This window comes from Canis lupus, chromosome 24 (genome assembly GCF_003254725.2).
Source record: "Canis lupus dingo isolate Sandy chromosome 24, ASM325472v2, whole genome shotgun sequence".
NCBI classification, from domain to species: Eukaryota; Metazoa; Chordata; class Mammalia; order Carnivora; family Canidae; genus Canis; species Canis lupus.
In genome coordinates this window covers 8,997,372-9,011,961 of record NC_064266.1, presented here as the reverse complement: position 1 = coordinate 9,011,961, position 14,590 = coordinate 8,997,372, and the positions used below count along the sequence as shown (strand labels likewise).

The following is a 14,590-nucleotide window of genomic DNA, read 5'->3' as shown; positions in this document are numbered from 1 at the left end:
CACCATGTACAATGCTAGATAATGGGAGATTATCTCCATTCCTAGATGGTACCACTCTAGTAGTAACTTTAAACAGTACTTACTGAGCTACTTTAAAAAAATGCATTATTATCTCCCTCCAAGTTAAAAGTAATGAATGCTCACTGCAAAAATATTAAGAAAATATGGTTTAATGAAGAAAATAAAAATGATTAGTAATTTTTCATTCAAAGATAACTGGATGGTTTTGTTACATAATTTCCTAAATTTGTTTTCTATGATGTACCCACTGATTTTTTTTTTTTTTTAAGTAGCTAATCATATCATTTATACTATTTGGTAACTTATTTTTAAAACTTCATATATCATAAACATGTTTGGATTTATCACAATTTATTTAATCAATTCCCTAATGATTTATACTACTCTTTAAATTTTAAAAACAATACTATGATGCACTTTCTTTGCACAAATGTCCAATTATTTACTAAAACAAGTTCCTGGGAGGCAAGTGCCGGCATCAACATTCTATAATGACACATGATACCAAACTGCACCTCTTCATGTCACCTTACCTTGTAGCAATTAAAAAGTTCTGCCCACAGTAGTTGCTAGAATGGTAACTGATGAATAATAAACAAAAGATGTTTACATATGAAGTCACCAATCCCTACTTAAACATAAATGCCCTTCTAGACTGTATGTAAACTACTGGAAGCAACACGATGGGGTGGAAGGATTAAAGGCCTGAGCTGCAGGACCAGCTCTGTGTATCCCCACGTAAATCACTTTACCCTTGTTTCCTGATTAATCTACCCTAATTTCTTAAGCTCATTGAGAAATTTTAATAAAAACAATATGCAAAAAGATTCTCTAAAATCAATCCAAAGGATTATAAGGATATGTTACATTAATCCAGTGTCCTAAATCAAGTGAAATTTAAAAGATGCTAGACTAACTTACTTCATAAACCCAGCACCAAACAAAACTTGCTGCTGTTCCTATTCTGATATTATTCTCCAATTTCAGTAACCAAACTCCTATCCATTCTCCCTATACCTCAGTTTGCTGCCTGGTTCCACTACAAATGAAATGAGATCACACTCTGACCTCCCAGTCCCTGCTATCTAGAATTCCATCCACTACCTGATACTTCCTACCTTTTGAATGTGATCTCAGCCTCTCAAGTCCTCTCTTTTTCCTGATGCCTATCCTCCTTGGGTCTTGTAATTATGGCCAGCCTTTGGCTCATCTGAATATCAATTTTCAGTTAAAAACATAAACGACTGGCAACACCAACACTCAAAATTTCTTGCTGCTGGAGGTGACACAAAATTTTAATAAGCTCAGTAAACAACTAAGCATGAACCAGAATCAGATGATTCTTAGTTCCAAATAACCATTTCTAGTTGTATTTTCCACTTACCCCTTCAGAGACCTTACTATCTAATCAAACGGGAATTATTGATCTCTTCTGAACATACCCAAGCACATCTTTGCTCAAAAAGTCCTTTCTATATAGAGTTCTGGTATCTCGATTTACTTTTTCCAAGCCCTATGGTACTTCTCCTATGAATTTTTCTCTGGTTACCGTATCTTGAGTGATCTTTTCCTCTGAATTCCCATCGCCCTCTGCTAAACATCTTTTACAGCACTTACTATTATTTATTATATTACAGATCTGATTTCGTCCACTTTAGATCAGTATACAACCAGTATATAGCCAGCAGCCACATGCAGCAACTAAGTACTTGTAATGTGGCTTGTTCAAATTTTATACTTGAGATTAGTATGAAAATAGAATACAAACTATGCCATTAACATTATTTAAGCTGATTACACTTTGAAATAATCGGTTGATGTACTATGTGTAAGTTCATAAAATTAATTTCACCTGTTTTTCTTACTTTTTAAGGTGTCAACCAGAAAATTCAAAACTACACATTTTTTATTGGACAGTGCTGCCTTAGGCTGGTGTTACTGTAGAGTTCAGCAGGGATTTATTTGCAATAGAGGATCTGCAAATGGTCAAGAAAGACTGAAATCAAGGTCAAACTCCACTCAACAAGGTATATGCACCTTGCAGGAGTGCTATGTCTGGGAATAGGAGGGAATAAACCTACTGCTTCACTCAAAGATGCTGTCCCTTACCAAACTATGAGCTCTAGGAGCTCTATGTATCCAAAAGGGCTTAACTTTTTCTAATTTGCACAGGCATCAAATAAGCTAGCAGTAGCCTCGAGATGGGCAACCAAGTCTTACTTCTACCTGCCAAATACTAGTTGCTAAAAGTAGTTGAATGAATGAAGTATGAATGAATACCCAACTCTACCACAAATCACAATCATTGTTTAGCCTCAAGTTTTTCTCTCCTAGCCATTATAGCACCAAATAATCATTATACGGTATTTTTTCTTTCACACTTTATACTCAATAAGCATTTGATCACTGCCATTATACTAATATTATGTCTCCTTAAAAAAAAAAAAACTGTATAAAAATAAATAATATCAAAGAATCCATAATTCTTTCCAACCAACCTGATTGCATTTGTCTTCTTGTCTCAGAGTACTTGACCTTGGGACATTTTGCAATTTCAGAGAGGCCCAAGTCTCCTGTGCTGAGTTTTCCTTTGGGACATGAGTCTGTACTATGCCGAACAATGTTTTTTTTCTCTATTATACTTTTTTGTATAAACTCTTCTCTGTCTTTCTTAGGACTTATTTTTGAATTTACCTTCTTAGATTTGCATGACTTTTTCATTTTCTGAATTCTGCCAGAGTCATCTAAACCATTTTTCTCTCCAGAATCCTTTTGATTAATTTTCTTGGTTTCTTTCTTTTTCTCCTCCACTAGATTTGATTCTATTTTGTTGTTAGTCAGGGGTTTTTTCTTCTTCATTTTCTTTTGGTTCAATGCTTTATCATCTTCATCAGATAGATCAGAATCAGAATCTGAAAGGTCATAAAAACGTTTCAAGTCTTCTGTAGTGCTGTGGTTGATGAGACGTCCTCTTTTATCCACAGCATAATTCAACTTGAACCTTTTGTCATGAAACATTGCTCGGAATCTCTTGTCAATTTTGACTTTTCGATCCTTTTCTGGCATTTCCCAAAATCTTGGGTCTTTTGTAACCCTCCTAAACCGCTGGTCACTCATTATTTCTTGTTTGGATGCCATTTTTAAATGTCTGACTGAACAAATGCTTGAAGAAACCAAATACTAAAAAATAAAACAAATATTACATAACGAAGGGTTAAAAAGATACTTCACAAATAAATACTAATTCACAATATAGTCTAAGTTAAATGTAAATAAAGATAACACATTCAATTTCATTTCCCAACTGAGTCACATGCAGAAAAGCAAAAACTATTAAAATATAGTCTTTTGATTATAGAGCATTTGGAGAAATACATTTAAGACAAAACCAGGCAGAATTCCAGGGCTTTACAGAGGGAGGCAAATGCTTACTAGCCAAATGCACTCACTTAGAACTTCTACATTTCTTTTTGCATACCTATACCTGAGGCCAGTTAAAAGCTAATGTAATCAAAAGTTTCCCAAGCCTCAGTTGGTCCTATGTTTCTTCTCATTCTGGTCCCATTCTCTGTGTTAGTCCTTACTTCACGGTACTCTAAACAACTCTTCGTTCTACAAGGCTACTCTCCCAACTAAATAGATCCAAATCGACTCAGATTCAGCTCACAAAGTTCCCTCTTTAAATCTGACAATCCTTCAAAAAGTTTCACCCTAGTTTTTTTTTTTTTTAAGATTTTTAAATTTATGATAGAGAGAGAGAGAGAGAGAGAGAGAGAGGCAGAGACACAGGAGGAAGGGGAAGCAGGCTTCATGCAGAAGAAGCCCGACGTGGGACTCAATCCCAGGTCTCCAGGATCACGCCCCGGGCTGCAGGCGGCGCTAAACCGCTGAGCCACCGGGGCTGCCCAGTTTCACCCTAGTTAATAAAGATCACTTCTCTCTATCATTTCTTATTCTATAACTGAGTAAGGCCCAAATGGGCTGATTCTCCCCAAAACATATTAGATTGTGTGTGAGAGATCAGTCCTATTCCCTTGAAAATAGTAACGATTTAGCATCTCGATTTGATTTTTGCAGAGTTAAGTCACGGAGTATTAAGAACACAAAGGAACTGATCAAACAGGGTAGCAGTGCTTTGTTTAGAAAGTAAGGCTTATATTTTGTTTTCCTTAAATTCGAAAACAATTTTTTATACTTCAAAAAAAAAAACCCCATAGGTTTCGATGATGCACTGACACACATAAGCTTAACAGGTAGGTACGAGGTACGCATCCTCTCACCAACTATTAGTGACCATGCATATAAATGTTTACAACGAAAGCATTCGATAAATGTCAGACATGCAGACAGAGATGGGCGACCTGATCTCAACCTTCAACTCCACAGCCCATTCTCCCCTTTACCCACCCTCTAACGCGGAGACCACCAGGGTGGTCCCAGAACGACGATCTCCTTCCCAACCCCTAACCTTAGGGCGCAACTACTGGGCTGAGGTCCCTCGACAGGACTCGGAGAGGACCAAGAAAGTCTGAAAAACGTGACTGGAATGGCAAAGAAAAAAAATCCCTCGTGAATCCGAAGAAGACCCTGCCACAGACTCGCCAAGCACCCCGCGCAGCCCTTCTTCTTGAAACCCGACTCCGCTCACCTCGGAACTCTCGCCCGGCCTCACGTGCGACCCGACCCGCACCCACAATCCTCCGGGTGACGCTCCGCCGGAATGGCAAGAGAACTGGGACAAACTACTTCCCCTTTCCCTCTACTGTGCTCTCCAGCGCAGGCGCCGGAACCGCGGCGGCGCATGCGCGCGCAGAGCGCCTGCGAGAGGCGTCACCGCGGGAGATGCAGCGCCTGGGCGGTCTCTGGCTCTTATGGCGGCGGCCTCCGGCGGCAGGGGTCGCAGCAAAGGGCCTCGGTCTCAGGGAGGTCGCCTCCGGCGTCTCTCCCCCGGGCAGCACCTCGCCCAGAGCCCTAAATATCTTCGACCGAGATTTGAAGAGAAAACAGAAGAACTGGGCGGCCCGGCAGCCTGAGCCGATGAGGTTTGACTACCTGAAGGAGGAGGTGAGTCCGCGGGGCAGCGGGGGAGGGTAGCTCCTACCTCAGGCGCCGGCCCGGGGGCTCGGGCCAGGCCGCAGCCGACCCCACTTCGCCCTGCGACCTTGGGCAGCCGCCCTGCGTGTCTGAGCGTCTACTGTAATCGCCTGAGCTGCTGGGTGCGCGTATTTGCAAGGTGCTCTTCATTCATTGACCCAGCAAAGGGTTGCAGCTGTGTCCTGGGCACGGTAAGACCGCGACCCTCAGGAGGTCAACAAGAAATGGAATTTCAGCCAGAGAAGTCAGGTGAGGTACTAAAGTGGAGTGGTGTAATGACTGCAGCGGTCAGAGAAGGCCGCTCGGGCAGACGACACGATGAGGAATTAGGCAAGCTGAGAACTGGAGGGAGTAGCCTCAGTGATCAAAGGGAAGGACAAATGAGTTTCTGGGACGGAAAGGACTTGGTTGAGGCCTTCGGTGAAGGAGACAGTAGGAGGGGAGGTCAGGGAGGGCGGTAAGAGATAAGGACTTTGGATTTTCCCAACCCATTCTATACGGGAATCTCTGGCCACATGTGGCTATTGAGCGTTTGAAATGTCGCTAGTCCAGTTGGGATGCGCTCTATCTGTAAAATACACTGGATTTCAGTGACACGTGTGGGAAAAGGATGCCAAATACTTCACTAACAGTTTTTTTTTTTTTAAATCTTGATTACATGTTGAAATTGTAGTTTTGATACATTGAGTTAAGTAAAATATGTGAAAAATAATTTCTTTTGTTTCTTTTTACTTTTTAAAGGTGGCTATTAGAAAACTTTAAATTTCACATATGGCTCTCATTGTTTTTCTGTTAGTCAGCGCTGCCCTAGAGGAATGTGAGGCTTTTGAATGGTTTTTGTTTTTGTTTTTGTTTTTGTTTTGGGGGGGGAGAGAAAGCATCAACCTGGGGCCCAACCTCACAAGCCTAAGATCATGATCCTGGCACCCCAAGCCTGTTGAATGGTTTTTTTTGTTTGTTTTTGTTTTTGTTTTTGTTTTTTTATTCATGAAAGACACACACAGAGAGAGAGAGAAAGGCAGAGAGGTAGGCAGAGGGAGAAGCAGGCTCCAGGGAGGGAGCCCAATGTGGGACTCCATCCTGAGACCACGGATCACGCCCTGAGCCAGGGGCAGGTGCTCAACCCCTGAGCCACCCAGGCATCCCTGTTGAATGGTTTTCAGCAGTGGAGTGATAGGATCTGGTTTATGTATATATATATATATATTTTAATTTTTTTCTAATTTTTATTTATTTATTTTATGATAGTCACACACACAGAGAGAGAGAGAGAGGCAGAGACACAGGCAGAGGGAGAAGCAGGCTCCATGCACCGGGAGCCCGACGTGGGATTTGATCCCGGGTCTCCAGGATCACGCCCCAGGCCAAAGGCAGGCGCTAAACCGATGCGCCACCCAGGGATCCCTGGTTTATATTTTAAGAAAATTAATTAAGATAAGTTAAGGTCTCTGATTTGCTCTCATTTGAAAGACCTCGTCCTCTGTCCAGGTGGATTGGAAACTTAAGGTTTCTACTCTTTGGACACACAGCACCAAGATCAGGCCTAAGTAAATGTTCTGGGATGAAGCAAAATTGAAGTTAAGTATAGTGAAGTCTTGAAAGCCAAAGCAGGAAAGAGTTTCTGAGCTCCTTTGGACAGACCTCTGTGTAAACTTGGCCTGACCAGGTGATTGGCTGTATTCATTCTTAGGGTTCACAATGACATGTACTTAAAAGATGTATATTTCTAACCACTTTTCTCCAAGTAAAGCGTGTAGGTTACCACTTGACTGAGGCCTCATCTATGTGCAGGACTAGAATAAATGAGGTAAAGTGTATGAGAGTTCTTTTTATAATGAGCAAGTTATTCACAACGGGAATGATATATAAAGTGGAATCCTCCAGGAAAAGACTTCTGCTGTGCCTCTTTCCCTCCCTCTACTCCCCTCCCCCAAAGCAAATATACATATGTTCTAAACTTCCAAATCCTAATAGAAACTTTGGGGTGTTTATGAAGCAATAGTGGAATCTAAGGAATACTAGGCTCCCACATTTTTATTCCTGCCAGATGAAGCTAGCCTAGCAAAAGGAAGCACCTATCTTATGCCCTCTTTTAGATTTGGTTGGGATTGGGGAGAATAGCATGAAGTGCAATTTCTTCAGATTTGGTTAACTTTCTCATTTGCACATGTTGCTTAGAAAAGTTGTTTACTTCTTTTATAGTTCCACAGAATTTCTGATGAGTCTTCAAATAATAGAGTTTTGTAGTGATCACTTATACATTCATCTGTAATAAACCCTAGCTAACAATATTCAACTTTATGTACCTCCTGCTAATATCTGTGGGCAATAATGTATTTGTTATGCTTCTGTTGCTTCTTATCCTTGTAATTTTATAAAGCATATAGAATATTAAGGCCAAAATACATATACATATTCATAAATATGTAGTCTTGAATTCATTAAATTGACTTCTGAAGTAATTGGCCTCCATTTGTTTCCTGGGGTAGTTTAATTTATTGTGTTTATAATATATGCTCAAATTACGTAATTTATGGTCCAAGTGAAAATGGGATAGAAAGAAGTACTTATCAACAGTTGAAACATAAGTAACCTGTGGATTATTGAAAACTAGAAAAAGAGTGATGCTTCTCTGTTAAATCTACTTAACTTATATACATCATTGCCGCTTGTAATCCTTCAGGTTGGAAGTCAGATTGCAGATCGTGTGTATGACATAATCAGGTAAGTGATAATTATCATAATAAAATACAATTAACTTTTGACTGGAGATTCAAGAGATTGAATGCTGAGAGCTTAATGTCTTGAATGGCAAAATCTAGAGGCATTTATTACCAGAATTAGTGATTTTAATCACATTCTTCAGTCTCTCCTTTTTTATATTTGGAGAGTAAGCATTCTTTTTTCTTCATTGTTGCCCCCCCCCCCCAAAATAAAGAATAGAAGCACAATTCATGGTTTCTCTATGAGCCTGAATGACTGATGCAATTTCATTTGACCAAAAGCCAGTTATGATAACATTGCTTCAAAAATGAAGGTAAAAATTGACCACATGTGAATTTTTCTTTTTAAGATTTTGTTTATTTATTCATGAGAGACACAGAGAGAGAGAGAGAGGCAGAGACACAGACAGAGAGAGAAGCAGGCTCCATGCAGGGAGCCCGACACAGGAATCAATCTTGGGTCTCCAGGATCAGGCCCTGGACTGAAGGCGGTGCTAAACCACTGAGCCACCCGGGCTGCCCCGACCACATGTGAATTTTTAAGATTTGCTAAACTTAAGATTTACTAAACCTAATTAAAAGTTGAACCAAAATTAACAAGAGAGTCTTTTACAATCTAAGTGAAGGAGTCTACCTAGATTTGTTCCCCACTCAGGTTATATGAGACTTCTGGCCATTTTATCTTCAGTATTGTTAATGGTAGTGGGGTTCTCTGACAATTATATGGAGGCAAATTTGAGAATAGAACACTTCGATGAGTTATTATTAAAACCTTGATGAACTCATTGCTCTGTATTAAGCATAACAACGTTACTAATTCAAGTTTACAGCTGTGTGGCAGGAACCACGCAAATAATGGTTAATGTCTTTACTGTGAAGTGCTCTGTGATGTTAGCAAATCACTTTTTGTGTTTTGTTTAAAAGGTGTCCGTTAAATTAGACCAATGTAAAATAAATAAATAAGACCAATGTGGGATGAATTTATTATATTTGTTTCTAAAAAGGGAAATTTTATAAAATTAAAAACTCAGTCATTTTTTTAGAAATGTTTTTGAAAGAATCTTGAGATGGGGACGCCTGGGTGGCTCAGTGGCTGGGCGCCTGTCTTTAGCTCAGGTCGTGATCCAGCGGTTCGGGATCAAGTTCCGCATCAGGCTCCCTTCGGAGCCTGCTTCTACCTCTGTCTATGTCTCTGCCTCTCTCTCTCTGAGTCTGTGTCTCTCACAAATAAAATCTTTTAAAAAAATAAATTAAAATTAAAATTTAAAAAAGAATCTTGGGATGAATTAATTGCATTTGGTAAAATGCTTCATTGTTACCAATAATCACCCCCATTTCATCTGTTTTATTCCATTATTTTAAGGATCTGAAACAAATAGCTAGTTCTCTATACTGCAGTCATTCATTTGCCTGGATTTTAGGCCATTTATTAAAAATGAAACATTAAATTTTCCAAATCAGTATGGATTTTACAAGTCTTTTTATGTCATAGAACATAGAGCTATAGAGACACCTGTGATTAATGGCTAAAAGCATGTGTTAAACTAACATTAACTCTTTAGAACTAAATTATTAAAAATACCAGTCTAAAAAAAGAAATACTAGTCTAAATATCCTTGCACTAATGTTCTATCATTATATAGTGTAGTTTATGTTGTCCGCACTGATCTTTCGTCGATTTTTAAAAAATGAATCCCACAGATTATTAAATGTCTTATTTGTGGTATCTGAAATCTATTTAATACTCTTGTAATCTGGTGGTGCCTGAGTGGCTCAGTCCATTAAGTGTCATCCTTCAGCTCATGTCATGATCCCAGGGTCCTGGGATTGAGCCTGTAGACAGGCTCCCTACTCAGTAGGAAGCAGTCTTCTTCTCTCTCTCCCTCTGCCCTTTCCCTTTGCTTGTGCATGTGCACACTTTGTCTCAAATAAAATAGAATCTTAAAAAAAATTACTGTTGTAATCTGTGATAACAATAACGCATAACCAACTTTTGTTGAGCGTTTGTACTGCGCTAGATACGTGCACCATTTCGTAAAATTCTCTTGAGGAAGGTTGTAACTTTTCCATTTTATAGATGGGGAAACAGATTTAGTGAGATTAAATCACTTGTCTATGGTCACAGAGCCAATAAATTGCAGGTCCAGAATTCTAAATCATGTCTTTCTGATCCCAAAGCTTGTGTACTTTACCATGTTATACTGCTTTGTGTTCACAACTAAAATCGAGGGCATTATGTAAAAAAAAAGTTTTTTCCCCACCACCAGTTCTCCAACTGCGTACTGTTGTTCTATATTTTTGACATAAGTTTTTAATAGAAATTGAAAAAGGACTTTAGGTTCCAATAGAAAATATGTTAGTGGATAAAATTTTAAGTTTTTCTTGTCACATTACGATTAGATTTGTGAACTGGTTTTGTATGACATATATTTAGAAGAGGCAGCATAGTTTGGGGGATAATAATTCTGGCTCAGGATTCTGACTAACTGAATTCAAATTCTGATTACTGCTTATTAGTTGAGGGACTTTGGATTGACCTACTTTGAATATTAGTACATTGCTTTGAGCCTGATAAGATTTCAGTAAAAGTTAGCTACTATTTAATGGGTGTTTTGATTTTAGTTTAACATATTAATATTTTATGGTATTTTACATGATTTTTAAGTCATCTGCTGCCTCAGCAAAATTGAGAAAAAGGGATAAAGTTCCTGAGAAGTATACTGATATTTTCATGTTAATATACATTAGCTTCTTTTCATTCTTTATTTGTATGTACTATCAAATTAAAATACCCACTGAGTTTGTTCTTTGAATCCACTTCATGGAGCAACCTTATGGAAAGCCAGTTGACTGTGAGGTCCTGTGAATGTCTGGACCAGATAGACTTGCTCCTTCAATGTGTTCTCTGGTAGAAACAGCTTGTAAGGTGAGGCAGAAAAGGCAGAGGGTGTGACTTTTTGAAAGTTGTATTCATTAAAATGTTTTTACTTCAGAAAAATTAATTTTTAATAATTATTTTGTGGACCGTGTTATTACAGACAAAACATAACATAAGTTCTGTGTCTATTTTTTAGGAATTTTTCCCTTGCTTTGGATGTTGGTTGTGGAAGAGGTTACATAGCACAACATTTGAATAAGGTATATATATTCAGTGACTTAGTTTACTTTCAAGAAATAAAATTGACTATTTAAAAAAATTCTTCTTTAATTCAGTTCGTATCATATTTTTTAAATGGTAAATCAATGGTGGTTTTGTCTCCTCTTAAGTATTTTTTTCTTAATGTGGTTTTTCTTTTTTTAATTTGCTTTATACAGTGATTCCTACTTATAGTTTCCTTAAATCTAAGATATGTTGTTCTTCATTCCCATTTTGTGCAGATGTTTTTAATACTTCACAATAAAATCAGATTGACATTGATTTGGAAAATGTGATTAAGCTAATTTTTTAGCTGAGAAAAATATTAATTTTATCATTTGATTAGAAATGTTTCTGTATGATTATGTATAAGTAGCCTTGATTAAGGCTTAAACTAGCATTTTACATTTTCTAAGTCAGACCATAAAGACATTCATTTATTGTTTTAGCCCCTGTATATATAACACTGTGTTGGATACAGATTAAAGTGAGCATTCTATCTAAAATCTACTTCAGGGACACCTTGGTGGCTCAGCGGTTGAGCATCTGCCTTTGGCTCAGGGCATGATCCTGGGAATCAGGATCAAGTCCCGCATCGGGCTCCCTGCATGGAGCCTGCTTCTCCCTCTGCCTGTGTCTCTGCGCCTCTCTCTCTCTCTGTCTCTCATGAGTAAATAAATAAAAATCTAAAAAAAATAAAAATAAAATCTACTTCAAAAAAAAACATATACTTGGGCCAGGGTGGTGGGAGTGGGACATGAGAGGTTCTCAAAACACTGTTGTGGTGGGCATAGCAAATCTGTTCTTCTTGTTGCTCAGGCCAGAAAACTTGCTCTTGTGTCCTCTCCTCCCACACTGAATCCTCCCCATCTTACTTGGATTTCAAAATATATCCATAACTACTATTCTTACCACTTTCAATATTATTGTATTGGCCTCCCTGCTTCTACCTTTTTCCTCAACAGTCTGTTCTCACAACAAAGTAATTATTTTAAAGCATAAGTCAATTCATTGCCAGGCATCTGCTCAGAACTGTTGGCTTCTTTAACTCAGTAATAATCCAGACTCTTAATCCATAAGGCCCTCAATGATCTGGCTGCCTAACATATATCTCTTATCTTATGTCCTTCCCCTCATTCCTTACTTTTTAGCAACCTTAACCTTATCTCTGACTCTCAAGCTGGCCAGAGATTTGTATTAATAGTTGTTGCTCTGTTCTTCCCCAAAATATCTGTATGGCTTACTTCCTCACCTTTTTCAGGTCTTTGCTCAAATGATCCCTCATCAAAGATTCCTTTCCTGACTATTCTATTAAATAGAGTCCCCACTCTCCACTGGCTATTTGCCTGACTTGTTTCATTAGCACTTATTAGCACCTCATGTATGTTTGTTTAATTGGTATCTGTCTTCTCTTACTGGAGTATAAACTCCATAGACGTGCTCATTTATGGTCACTGCTAAATTCTCAATATCTAGAATACACATTGAAGATTTATTAAATGAAATTGCATGAATAAATGCAAGATAACTTTGAAGTTATTACTTCAGTGACTGGAAAAAGTCAGGGGTGGTGGGGCAAGGAGCCTGAGATATTCTTGTTTTAGATATGTTGAATGTGAGGTAACAGTGGACTATATTAGTGTTAATATCTGACAGGTAGTTGGAAATGTGGAACTAGAATTCGGGTATTGAGGTTAAGAGCGCTGACATAAACTTAGAAAGGGATTTCACATTCAGCTCCTCCACTTGCTGACTATATATATATTTATATATATATATATATATATATATGTGTGTGTGTGTGTGTGTGTGTGTATGTATATATATACCCTTGGACCAGTTATCCAACTTCTGCACACCTCAGTTTCTGTAAAATGTGAGCAGTGATACCTCTCCCCAAAGGTTAGCAAGAAGATAAAGTGAGACAGGGTAAATGGAGGCTATTCTTACTTGGGAGCCTGTCACAGGTGATAACTGATGCCACAGGAATGTAAGCTCACTGGGGAAGAATATAGAAAAGAACCTTCCACAACTGTGTTTGGGGGTGGGAGAATGAAGAGTAACTTCACCACAGAAATTGGCAAAGACTACAACTTCGGGTACCTTTTTTTTGGAGGCCTGTAGTTAAACATTCACCTGCACACCAGTTGCACTTGAGTAGTTAACAGTAGCCAGGTAATGGTATGGTACCCTTTCCAAGTTGTGGGCAGGGAAGTTCTTTAGGAAGGGGGTGTGCATGAAGTGGAAAGGATTGTCTTTGTCAGAGGAGGGGAAGCAGCGTAGAAAGTACTGAAGAAGTTTCTAGGAGACCACTCACCATGCTGGACTTCAAAGAGGTCAAGTAAAGTAGAAGTGAGAGCAGACACGTTGTTCTACTTGATTAGGTTGTTAATAATCTTTACAAATAGTGTTAGTAGAGCAGTGAAAGTGGAAATAGGTTACCAGGAATTGAGGAGAAAGACATTAACGAGAATTAGAGTTGTAGATGGCAAACAGAACAAGTAGAAGGTAGTTAGACGTGAGATTTTTCAAGATTAGGAGTCTTATGCCTGTTTCAAGGTAAGAGAAAGAAACACGGAAGACAGATGGAAGATTGATAGAAATGGTGACAGGGAGAGCAGAATCCTGGAGAAAAGAATGTAGTGGAAGTTGTTAATCTGGAAAAGAAATGGTACAGTGCTCTTGGAAGGGGAGAGATGAAACAGGGAAAATGAAACCAGAGGGCTCCCCTTCTCAAGTGTCTTGTGTTTATTAAGTCTTTCTTTACTCTTTGTAAACTCTTTGAATGAACAACTAAAAGGCAGGAAAACCATCCAGGTCTTTTGTGGTCCAGGAGTGGCGACTAGCTCTCAGCATATTGTACTCTGGAAAGGCTAACACATAAGCCTTAATCTACTGAGTGAACTGAAGAGGTTGATTATTCACACCTATGTTGTATATTTTATTAAATATAGTTAAATGTGTTAAACATAGGTGTAGTTGCATATATTTAAATCTGTGTAACTTACTATATGTTATTAAAGCTAATTGTGTATACTGGTTTTACTGCAGGAAAATGCCCTTAAAAAGCTGAAAATTACTGCTGCCACTTTTTCCTTTAGCAATTTCAATAGTTACTTTGTTTTGTTAGTGGGTTTTTGTTAGTTTCTTTTTGTATTATCTGATTAACTTTTTTCCATTGCAGGAAACTGTTGGGAAGTTTTTCCAAGTAGACATTGCAGAAAATGCTTTGGTAGGTAGCTTTTTAACATTATTGATTTCTGATCTTTTGGTTTTATTTGTAGTTTTTTGTTTTTATTTCCTTCAAATTGAAAATAGCTTTTTTAAAAAAATTAGATATAACACATATAAAGAATTAAGCAATACAGGAAATGTAAAATATCAATACAGGGAAAGGAAATATCCCTGGTCCCACCATTCACGGGCAACCACGGCTAACATTTTTATCTCTATCTTTGCAGATAGATAACTGCCTCCCAACATATAATTATATACAAATGGTATAATAATATGCTGTTTTTTACAGGATATCATTCTTTTGTATCAACGAATGACATATATACATACAAATTTCTCCTTTTTAAATGGCTATATAGGGTTCCAATATACGAATATT

The 14,590-nt window shown here is 38.2% G+C and overlaps 2 protein-coding genes across 10 annotated transcripts in view; one reads left to right on the top strand and one right to left on the bottom strand.

Annotated features, from left to right (window-relative positions):
* Positions 1-4,811, bottom strand: part of ESF1 (ESF1 nucleolar pre-rRNA processing protein homolog) — a 65,601-nt gene extending 60,790 nt beyond the window's left edge. The window contains exons 1-2 of one of the 3 annotated variants that reach the window (XM_025469269.3): positions 4,670-4,811; positions 2,520-3,201 (exon numbers count right to left, since the gene is read on the bottom strand). In XM_025469269.3, the coding sequence (XP_025325054.1) occupies positions 2,520-3,159 (640 nt within the window). In that variant the 5' untranslated portion in view covers positions 3,160-3,201; positions 4,670-4,811. Of the gene's footprint in view, positions 1-2,519; positions 3,202-4,428 lie in introns of all 3 variants that reach the window. The other 2 variants (XM_025469270.3, XM_025469271.3) reach the window with 2 other exon arrangements.
* Positions 1-14,590, top strand: part of NDUFAF5 (NADH:ubiquinone oxidoreductase complex assembly factor 5) — a 424,603-nt gene that overhangs the window by 356,889 nt on the left and 53,124 nt on the right. For 3 of the 7 annotated variants that reach the window (XR_003144887.3, XM_025469291.3, XM_025469289.3), the window contains exons 1-4: positions 4,819-5,085; positions 7,799-7,839; positions 10,913-10,976; positions 14,159-14,206. Coding sequence is in view for 5 of the 7 variants with exons in the window: in XM_025469291.3 (XP_025325076.2) it covers positions 4,864-5,085; positions 7,799-7,839; positions 10,913-10,976; positions 14,159-14,206 (375 nt within the window). In the remaining 2 variants the exon portion in view is untranslated. Of the gene's footprint in view, positions 1-4,811; positions 5,086-7,798; positions 7,840-10,910; positions 10,977-14,158; positions 14,207-14,590 lie in introns of those variants that run through there. The other 4 variants (XM_025469287.3, XM_025469288.3, XM_025469290.3 and 1 more) reach the window with 4 other exon arrangements.